General features: G+C 40.1%; 1 protein-coding gene across 2 annotated transcripts in view; it reads right to left on the reverse strand.

Moving 5' to 3' along the window:
* The window catches only part of cntnap2a (contactin associated protein 2a), a 134,776-nt gene extending 131,231 nt beyond the window's left edge, over nucleotides 1-3,545 (reverse strand). For both annotated transcript variants that reach the window (XM_085939472.1, XM_085939471.1), the window contains exon 1: nucleotides 3,452-3,545. In XM_085939472.1, the coding sequence (XP_085795598.1) occupies nucleotides 3,452-3,545 (94 nt within the window). The remainder of the gene's footprint in view (nucleotides 1-3,451) is intronic.
* Between the last annotated feature and the right edge of the window lie 8,401 nt (nucleotides 3,546-11,946).

The following is an 11,946-nucleotide window of genomic DNA, read 5'->3' on the forward strand; positions in this document are numbered from 1 at the left end:
TTGCTAAATTTAAAAGCTGTTAGAGAGTGAAAGGGGAGAATGCAGCGTTATTGTGTAGGTTTGGCTGTAATCCATGTCCACACACACACACACACACACACACACACACACACACACACACACACACACACACACACACACACATTCTAAAATGCTGTAAGTGCAAGCGGACGTTTCCCATCACTGCGCTGAAAAGAGCTTAGCAGGGACTGTCTCATCAAGGCACAGGGGAACGATGGGGCCCATTGACTGAGGATGAGCCAGGTCATCAAGGTTCCATGATGACACTGATCAAGGTAGCAAAGTAGGGATTATTAGACTTTGGTGACCAGTTGATAAAGAGCAGCAAGAGAATCATCAGATGGACACAGATGATGAGCATGAGTCAAAAATGAAATGATGGCACAGTAGCGCATGAGTCAAAAATGTCACCAAAAAGTACATAAGGTCGCACAATTAAGAAATTCACTTTATCAATCTGATTATAGAGACACGCTTGCAACCTCAGGCAGGTGCTGACACAATTACACACAGAAGGTAATAGCAGCTAAATGCCATTTTTGCTCTGATCTAATCTGAGACCAACAAGTGTGCTACCAGCCCTAATACTTTGCCTCCTAATAGGTCCCATTAGATTGTGCGCACACACACACAGAGAAAACATAAAAGTTATGTTTTAGAAAATGATCCCACACTGATATCGGGTTTTACCAATGATAAAGCAAAGCCCGACAAGTGCCCTGTAAAAAAAACCAAAAACTAAAACGGGCAACAGGATGCCACTAAATAATCTCATTTAGTTTGACAGCGTATAAAATGAATATTACAGAAGAAGCGTTACCCTGGAGGTACGAGCAGACTGATGTCTTTGTCAAATGGCCTGGCGTGCTTAATGGGATGAGAAAAGGCTAATCTGATTCTATATCAGACAGACGCTAGGGGCATCCCATTTAGCCACCCACTGTGCTGCTAGCACACCGACTTGCTTTACTTCGCGCATTGATGGCAACTTGACAAAAATTTTCTTTGCAGAGGGATTAGAAAAAAAATAGAAGCGGAGGATTTTGTTTTTTAAATGCTAAGGATTTAAAACAACTGCAATGGTTTGCACTCTCGAGTATTGTCCCGCATATAGAAATAAAAGCACAGTTAAATCCAAAAGTATTTGATCAGTGACATATTTGAGTCTGTCTTTGTGTGTGCTACTAGTTGAACTTGGTCTGATGAGCCAAGAGGATGAAAAAAAAAAAAAGCACTGATGTCATCAAGGACCAGATCTGGGCTAATCATGCCTCGTCAAGGGTGTGAAATTGAGCCGCCGTTTGGGAATCTCCTAAAATTCCCAATGGCCACCTCACCTCTGCTTACGCTCTTTCATTCTCCTTCTCTTTGTTCCGCGACTGGCTAGTGAGGCGAGGAGGTTCGTCGTTCCGTCACAAAGCTGAGGGAGCGGGGATTTGGAAACTCTTGAGCCGTGGGAACATTTATCCTCATCCTGCAGTTATGCATTGCTCATTAAATCAGTTGTGCGTGCATAGAGTATATTTAAGGACGATGAAATGTTCCTTGGTCAAAGGGTACGTTCCAACTAGATGTGCAAAAGACTCATAATTTCATAAATAAACGCTAAACACTTTGGTATTTAACGAGCTCCAACGGACAAACCTTCAGATAGCATAACTGGCTGATGAAATGAAGATTTGGACCACAAACTATATATTTTCATGTTTTATTTATTTCATTTTTTACGATATGTTTGCATAAAAAGTAGACAGAGTAAACAGAGTAGACTGGTGGGAATAAATTTGGAACAAGTCGTAAAATTTAGATTGTTAAATGTATTTCAGTGCTTCTAATATTATTTAGTCCAGCTGAAAACAGCATGCAGGGCTTTTTGGATTTTAGGTTTTCATGTAAAAACTGTGTCCGACAAACCATGTGACTCAGTGTAGCAACCTCTGATACGACAAACCAAAAGCAGCAACCATAACGTGCATATTAAGATTGATCAATTACAGCATTTTATCACGTATACGAATTACAATTATTCCGATTGAATCGTGATCTACATCGAGACCTCACTAGGTGATAAAATTATATGTGCAAAAGAACGACAACATAATACGACATGGTGTTATGAGACTCTTCAAAGTTTTCCACCCACCAATGGGACTGAGTGTGTGTTCTTACATGTGCATTCATCTTTTTTTTTACTGGAGCACAGATCACAGCAATTGATACAATTGAGGCAGCCAATTAAGTGACAGAGGAATGCATCTTAAAGCTGACAGGCGCTCCAGGCGTAGCATGCGTAGGAGAGAAATCATTTGCAGGGACACATACATGCATTGGCATGTAAATGTGAATGCAAATGAGTACAAAAACACACACACAAAAAATGGGGTTGGATCATGCATAAATCTACATTTCCTGATCTGTGTCACTCTCTTGGAAATTGTTCTGGCTTCACTTGCCACTTTGTAGCTCACATGGAGTGCATTTGTCACCATGTGAGCTATGGAGTCCATCCCAATGGACACAAGGGCTATTTCACTTGAAACCCTTTTGAAAGGTCAAACATTCTGACTTCTGGTAAGACTTCTTTAAGCATCAAGCTGACAAAACTGTGACCCCTTTCATTCCAAATTAGAGCAGTATACATCTCAATAAGTAATCAATACCTAAAACATGAAGCCCATCCATCCATCACTGAAGTCAGGAGTTTCAAAAATTGTCATCCTCAGCCGCTTTGCATCTGTTCTCATGCACAAACACGGACGGATCTCGCCAAGAAGCTTTTTCTGACAAAGTGTGTCAGATGGTAAGATTAATGAAGCGCATCTCAGGAGACACTCATTCGACATCCGGGGAGCCCTCGTGTACAGTGAACACATCGGTCACTCTCAAGCCCTCAGATGACTTCCTCGTTCATTACCAATGACAAAGAATTGACCCCAAAAGTTTGATTCAGAGCGCCACTTTCAAAATACAACATAACGGCATCATACGACGTCAATTTATCTTGCAGTTGCGACGGAAGAGTGAATACTCAAAATAACAGCTACAACTTTGTAAATGATTATTCTTTATGATCATGAATAATCATTAGAAAAGTGTTGCCAAATTGAGAACAAATTGCATAAGTGATATGACAGTAAAAGTACATTCACACATGGTCAATGACAAATAGTTTTTTTTGTGTGTGCGGATGAATGTGATCCATAAAAAAAAAAAAATCTGATCCAGCACATAAAAGGAAAAAAAAGAAGTCCCAATGGATTAGACAGCTGCCCTTACTCCACAGAGAGGAGTTAACACGTGTTAGTGCAGGTCCCTCCCCACCAAGCATCACACGGCCCCTTGCCACCTTCATCCAGTGCCTACCGGGCGGGCTGTGTTGTGCGCCACCTCCAAAATCAAACACGCACGCACAAATAAAACATCAACTTACGGGCTGTTGGCAAAGCTCCCCGCACAGAGTTGACGTTGCAGAAAATCCACAAAGCCGCCACAAACAATGTCAGTCCTCCTACAGGACGGTGCATCTTCACGGTTGGCGTGGAAGCAGCTGACAGGAGCGAAAAAGGAAAAGCAGCAGAGCCACACCGTCCGTCCCTCCGTCCGGCCGTCCGGCTGGCTGGCTCAGCAGTTGAAGACTGAAGGAGGAGAGGAGTGATGGTGCGCTGCACTGACTCTGCCTCCCTCTGTTTTCTTTCTCTCTATCTCTCTCTCCACCCACTTTCCAATCAAAGCTTACAGGGATGGAGGAGTGAGACGGACGCCACAAGCCCCAAGGTTTCGCGGAAAGCAAGCGTGTCACCCACCCTCCCAGCCAGCCAGCCAGCGCTCCTGTGCGCTGTCCGTGGTGCTGAACTTATCTTGCTTTAACTCCCTCCCTCCTTTCCTCTCCCTCAAATACCTCCGCTTGCAGCCACACAGTGACACCCCCCCCCCCTTCTCTAAGCGACGGTAGCCAGTTAGAATCCCCCTCCACACACACATATACACACACACTCTTCAGTTTTCTCATCCTTTTATTTCATGCTCTGTTTCATTTTTATGTTTTATTTTTTTGAGAATGAATATTGTGTGTGTGTGGTGGCCGGTGTTTATGAATTGAGTTAAGGGCTAAAGGACATTTCATCAGATACACCTATACAGTTACAGTCTAATTTCAAATAGTACTAAAAGAAAAAAGGGTTCCACTACAAGCACCCGTTGACAAACCGCAGAGTACAACAAAGAATCAAAAAGCCATTTGACAAGAAATGCTATGCCTGTTTGATGAGGAATGAAATGTTTTGCTCTGACCCAATAAAACTGCCTCGAGACGCAAAACCGATTTATCAAATTGATTAACACAACCAAGAATAAATACTATACTGTATAATGAATGATATTTTATATTGTGCTCCTCTTATGTAGTCATGAATAGTACCAACATTGAAATATTGCTTCCTGGGGAGTTACCATGGAGGTCTGCGTGCGCATTATCCCAACGAGTTGATTCTGAATGAACAACAGGTTGCTGCCAAGTAGTGTGCTCTATGACTCAATTTCTATACCATAAATCAAGAATCAATTTTTCACATGCAATAAATTTCTTTTCCGGTCAATTAAATTGATTGTTGTGCCTCTAACATAGGGATGCAACACATTTACGTTAAACCCATGAAAATAATAGAACCATTCGATATGCATCATTAAGTACACTCTGTGTCTGTGAAATGCTAAAGGCCAGTTGCAAGAGTTGAGTGCCTTGATGAAGAGCCATACAATGGGGCCATGATTATTAGACACCGTTCTCACTAATCAGTGTCGATAATTGTATCTTGAAGGACCCCGGGGTGAATGGTGGTGCATTACATGGCTGTAACCAGCAGAGGCAGTATTGAATCGGTCTCAGCAAGTCTCCAGAGCGTGTGAAACAAATGAAATGACTCCAATGCAAACAAAGTTGAAATACAAAGTCCCAGCCAGCAAACAATACACAAATAACAGGAGCAGAAACACACAGGGGGGCATCTTAAAGAGGCATGGGTGGGTAGGTAAAGTAACAAGAAAATCACAGAGTGGCAAAATACGAAATATATTACACAAGCGAGGATAGCTTCAAAATAAAACAGGAAACCCACACTTAAGGGGCAAACTTATGAAATGCTAACATTTACAGTCTACAAAAAGGGACTGAGACTGACAAGATAAAAAAAAAAACGACACCAAAATTGAGAGAAACTCGGACAAAAACAGGACGTGAAACACTAGCAACATAACAGCAAAACAAAATCAGAAATCACAAAACAAAGCACTAGAAAACAAAATGAACTATCAATATTATCCCAAGACCTTTTTTTGTTCTCTCCACTGCTTGTTTGTCATGTCACAAGCTGACTGCACTGTCAGTAAGGCAGCACTTTTTTTTTTTCCCCTCAAGAAGCACAAATGGGTTCGTCAATATGACATGCATTGTAATTTCCACCCATCAGTCATTTCATGACAGTGATGGCAGCAAACTAAAAATAGTTGATTACAGTAGTGACTAATGCACCATCAGGGCATTGTTGTGCTTTCTGAGACTTTAATACACAACTAAGAAGCAGAAACAAAGTGATGGGTAAGTTAAAGTGTATGTGAAGAATTTTTAATTTATTCAACATTATTACTGTCGCAGGTGTCTCCAAAGTAATTTGCCATATTCCGACTAATTACTATTGCCTTCATTCACCACAGTTAAGACGTCGACAATGAAAATGCCGTGTCTTTTTTTTTTATTTGTCTGGAATGACTGTAAAGCCTTCAAAGATGCATTCAACCATGTATAATGGCTGACATAAAAACACTCCATGTCGACAAAAACATTGACAGGTAAAGGATGAGCGGGTTACTCTCCTGCTGTTACTGTTTGTTCATCTCTTCAAAAAGTTTTGAAAAGTAATGTCCTGGGAAAAAATAAATAAAATCAAGCCTTATGCACTTGAGATGACCAACAAAACACAACACACAGAAAAATGAGATACAGTTATGAGAAACCTAGCAAAATAGTTCTTAGCGACCTTTGATGTCAATCGTTGCAGGGGTCATTTGCATACGCTTGAAATAGAACACAAAGTTGGAAAATTTGCATCTGCATTTGTGAAAAATTAATTGTTTTTCTGCTCGTTGAAAAACAAATCACTACGCATGTCTAACAAATCATTGTAACTTATTCCGTATGTTAATGAACGTGGGAAACTTTCTTTGGTCTTTGTCTGTGTAGCAACTATAAAAGCTCTTCCGTGTTTTGATCTTCCACAAATTTTCAAGACTCACAAAAAACCCTCAGGGAGATATACCTCTTGACATGCAAATCAAAACATCATGCACCCACATATTTACTCAAACAGGTCAACGTTCTTTCTGAATCAACAAAAATACAAAGAGAATACGCACATCAAACTAGAAATCTGTCACAGCACGACGTTCCAAAATGTGTAGCTAATAAGAAATCCCTTAGGGTAAACTCACATATTTGCTTTTCTGCTTTTTTTTCTATTATTATACCAATATAGCTGCGAGAGCAAACAGTCACATGACACACACACGCTTTAGTTTGTTTTATTGAATTGTTTGATACAAGCCCAATAGATGTTGCAACATAGGCCACTTTCCATTTTCTCTGGGAAATTAATTTGAAATCAGACCAACTTGGAAGTCAACCAACTGCATTGAACTCTGTTTGAGAAAAGGATAAGACATTGGTTCATGGTGTGTTCCAGATATTCAAAGACGAAAGTATTGTTATGTTCTAGAGAAGTTGGACAAATTTCTATCGTCTCGGAAAAAGACAGACACAATCTCTTCTTACAAGCAAGATTGGCCTTTTAATAATGTCACTGCATAATTGGTTTGTGAAGCATTTGGTGGACTTAACGGAAAGAGCCCCCGGGAATCAACCAGAGCAAAAAGTCCTGGCAGAGCAACAAGTAATACAACTGAAAGAAATCACCTTTCACACCTTTCTTCTCCAGTATGACAATAATTCCAAATTGTCGCACCGTCTATACCCTTCACACTGACTGGAGGATTTTTTTTTCACTCAATTTTGATTAACCTTTGATTAAGCTTTTTCAATAAAAGTGATGAGCACATGAAAAGCATTTACCAGATTTAACTATGAGCATTGTGACATTAAGGCTCTGGTTACGATGGGGCTCAAGCAGCACATATGCATTATGAAATATGTTGTTTTGTATTTTATAAAAGCTTTTACTGGATTTCTTCAATTTTAAACATCGATTACTGCATGGATTGTTGAATCTACGCATCCTGATTCAAAATTGTGGAATGTGAGGCTGCAGCAACAGCAGCAGCAGCAGCAGCAGCAGAGTGAGTGGCATTGTTTATTCAGTCGCAACTATCTTGAGGTCATAAGAGAAACACTTGCTAAGATGCAGACTTAGGACACATTTATCGCGATCAATAGGACAAACAAAAATAGCACTTCACAACGATTAGCTTGTCCCGTCCCATTACAGGTTTCTGTGACTTTCAACTTGTCCCATCAGTCACTTGCATAATGTGTTTGGCACTTCATTTTTCTATTGGGTACCATGACCTGGTTCATTGTGGTGCCTGGGTAACTACCTCTAAATAAAAGGAAAAATTATATAAATACAATCAAATTAATTCATCCAACAAAGTACTTTTCACTTTGCCCAAAGTTATTTTCTAATTTCCTGACAGTATTTAATAAGAATATTTTAACTGTAACTAAATTGGGTTATTTGGCATTGGTCAAATTGCATTTCCTGATGGCATTCATTGAAATTCTGATTACACAATACAAAATAAAAAACAGAAGACCTGCAAAGAGCATTATGGCGGAATTACTAGAATAGAAAAGTAATTGTTTTTGTTTTCAATGTGCTTAATTTAAGATCAAAACGAGCATGTTCATCGCCTTGCTATGAGGCCATATTGTCCTGCGTTCTTCATCTTGGCGGCCTACATCATTGCTAATGGCTGGTCACATTAGAAAGACTTTTCATCATCTCAAGTGCCACGGCGACCCCAAACCCAGACATTGCCTTGTAATTAACGAGCAGTACGATAATGATTTCATGCACATGTGCTACTGACTGATTAAATGTTTAGAGACTGCGTTATTGGGTCACGATGATTCTCATTGATGATTGAATATTCTCACTCTGATGAAGAGGCTGTGTGGTGACACATGTCCAAGCAGGTGTGGCTAAGACCAGTGGCTAATCAGAATTCCAAGGTTGATTGCTGTCACCATTAAGGACTGATTTTGCTTATTCACTGCTCTCTCTCATGAACTGAGGCAAAGGAATATTTGAATATCATATAGCAATACAGATTTGCCAACTGTATCGGCAATACAATAGAACATGGGAGAATGTGAACGGTTGTCCATGACGGAGAGGTTTCCTCTGTGATTTCTGGTCCCTAACTGATTCAAACATCTCCATCTTTAGTTCCATGGTGTCAGCAGTTTTCCTAATGAGTTTATTGATTTTTTTTTTTTTGGTGTTGTTTTTGCATCTCTGACACTGGTGCTGCTCCCTCAGCAGACATCAGAAAAGTAAATCACATTTTCCACCGCAGACTCCAACCTCATGCTGCACAAGCTTACTCAGGAGATGGAGTCTACTTCTTGTACATTGATGTTGGTGGTCCGTTCCAGTCCATTGTTAAAGACCACCCCCAAGACCCCAAGGCAGAATGGTGATTCTAGTCCTCTCTAAGTCCACAACTAGCTCAGGTGTTGCTATTGTTCAAGGCCAGATTTTTTCACCAATCCATCAAATCATCCACGAGTTTATCCTGTGATCTGACACCAAGCTCCCACCAGTTCTTGACTCCGCTTCCTCATGACGCTCGTTGTCACAGAAAGCCTTTGAATTTGGAATATACTGAGGCGGTACCAGCACAGGTGTGTGATCCAATCCTCCATTTGGAAGCGGGGGTGCATCTTTGGTGTCGTCTGTTTTATTGTCTCAAGTTGCTTTGTGGATAAACTGGTGAAAGGAGGATAGCACTGAGTCCAGCCTGCAGTAATTAAAATCCCTAGTAATGATGGTAAGAGCCTCTGGGTGGAGGATCTGTAACCTGGCAACAGCTGTGTCAATTGTATTACAAGCCACCGCTTTTGGAGTGGAATACAGTGTCCCAAAAGTCTGTGTGCTTTCTTTTTTACAATTTCATTTTTAGGTGGGATTTAGACAGACTTGAAGCTATCACAATTTGACAGCTTTGACAGTTTGGAGATTGTTTTTGTTTTTTTTAATATATCGGTACCTTGTCCATATCTCGTAAATGTCCACATATTTCCCGCCTGGCAAGAATTTTACAGTTCAGCGCCCATTTGAAAATGTAAAAAGCTTCCACAGAGAATTTCCATATGTATCTATAAATTTCTAGGGAAACTTTAACCCATTAGAGAAATAAAATTGGTCGCTGGGATTATTTGAAATAGACAAAAATGCATCTGTCAATGCGCCTGAACCTGTCAACGGGCATTCCTGGTGAGTGCATCCATTTTGAAAGGTTTTTCAGCTACTTTGGTTTCAACATTTTATCTCCGTGTTTTCAAACATTCCCTTGAAGACTTCATGACATGCAGCTGAGAGCAAACTCTGAGGCTGTCCAGCTCATTTTGCTCAGGAGTGTCTTGTTATTCTTGCAATGTCATTGTACAAGGCACAGATTCAAGAGACCCTGTGACAGATGTCACAGAGCAGAAATAGGTACAGAACTCTTTTGCTACATTTTAATTTACAGAACCAGAAATGTTTGTGACTTGCCAAAATAAAGTTTTGTGCAAGTGTGCACTTCAACTGAAATTTTACCTCGATTCTGGAGGTCACGACGCTTCCTAATCCATCATGATTGGCTTCCTAGTAGCTACTTGCGCAGCTTTTCCTTCTTGACCTTGGGCAGCAATCGTTATCAAGTCTACAGGTATGATCCTGTATTTTGCTTTCCGACCATTCACACCCCGCAGACACACACAGATGAGCTCGAGCAATGATTGCTCATGCTGACTAACAAGCTACTCTTGGCTAGACAAAATCATATGAAAGTGCTCGCAGTCAGCAGGATCCCTTTGGTAAAAATATTTGATTAATAGATGGGAAATTGCTGAACCATAGAACCCAAAGGACAAACAGTTAAGTCATCGTTGTGAATTTATTTCACCAAGGTGTAAAAACAGAACAAGCAGGGTATGGAGATCAAACGGAGGAATCGGTGCAACACAATGACAACAAGCATAATGAAGAGACTCCGCCCGTCAATGCCAACCAAGGAGACAAAAAACACAAAGAAACAGGAAGATCATTTAATATTTCTCTATTTCCCACTGAGAACCTGCCAAGCTATTATACTGTACATCCTCCTCTCCATACAGACATTTGCAAGGCCCAAAATTTGAAGTGCTTATTCCCACATTTATATATTTCCCCAGCCCCAAAATATTCATCCTCATAACACCCTCATTATTTCCTCCAGGAGCCCAAACTCACCCGGCACTTTGTCTTCTAATAAGACTGCACCTCATCATTTTCACTTTGCCCGCACATCATTTTATTATTAGAAATATTTAAAGGGATGAGAATAATTTGTTTGTCTTCTGTGCTCCCACGTAGGAAGACTGATGAATCAATCCAGTGTAGGACTTATGAGTAAGCGGCCAGCGTTGATGGAAGATATAGACTTTTGCATTACTTGGTAGGTGAAAGAGCATAATATTCTATATTTCCGCACACTCTACGTATATAATAAGACTTTTATTCACTGGGGAGCCGCAAGGCCAGACTGATTTCACAGCATTTATTTTTAATAAATATACAAAATGTTTTTTACCGCCTGATTTACAAATATTAGTCTAATAAATACGAACGGCAAAAGCCAGCAATCAAAAATATTTGTTTCCACCCGTTTGTATGAACAGCATATAATTCATTCTGACATAATTTCTCATTTTGCCTGATTTGGACTTTGTGTACTGGAAGTGGTAGCTTAATGTAGTGTAATGCTTTATGATGCAGTTTAGATTGCTGAAATTTACCTCCAGGTGTTGCTGCAGATGTCACTTGCTGGTAATTTTAATTCATATTTACTGTATTTACTAAACAGTGAACAGATGCTTTTTTTGGGGGGTTGGTTGGTTGGTTGGTTGGTTGGTTGGTTGGTTGGTTGGTTGGTTGGTTGGTTGGTTGGTTGGTTGGTTGGTTGGTTGGTTGGTTGGTTGGTTGGTTGGTTGGTTGGTTGGTTGGTTATTACAACCAATTATCACAAGATTAGCAACCTGCAGTTGTACTTGTCATTTGTATTTATGTAAGAATAAATGTCTGTTATGTCTCCTTCAAACAGAGATCACTTATCGAAGCTGTAACGGAAGATCCGACAGAGCATGTTTGGTTTTTCACTCTTAGACTGTTGGCGTTTCATCCCAGCCTGTCCATCTTTCCCCAGTATGTGACTGTTTCATATTGTTGATTGGTTTGTCAAAATTGATGAACTGCATTTAGTCACACACTGGCACTCTGATTGGCTTTGGCTCGACATCTTTGTGCCATTTTGACACGTAGGTTGAATTTTGTCCAACGGTCACATCTATTCCCATGTTTGCAATGATTTTACAATCATTACATACAATCCGTCTTCAGTTCCATTAACTACAGAAGGCCTACGTTCTTACACACTTGCTTATAGCTTGTCATGAACATTGGCAATATTTGAATCATTTTATAGTTAGTTAAAATTTAACGTTAGAACAGGACCCTGTGACTGTTCCAATTTCAAAGTCTCTGCTCTTTGAAGCTGGTTATCTTCTCTCAGCACTGCTTCTGTTTTTAAAATTAATCCACATATTAATAATGTCAGCATTTTTTTTTCTCTGCAATATGACAAGAAGGAAAAGTTCTCTTACATGCAAAAGTG

The sequence above is a fragment of the Syngnathus leptorhynchus genome, chromosome 19 (assembly GCF_054491065.1).
Source record: "Syngnathus leptorhynchus isolate UIUO chromosome 19, UIUO_Slep, whole genome shotgun sequence".
Classification (NCBI taxonomy): Eukaryota; Metazoa; Chordata; class Actinopteri; order Syngnathiformes; family Syngnathidae; genus Syngnathus; species Syngnathus leptorhynchus.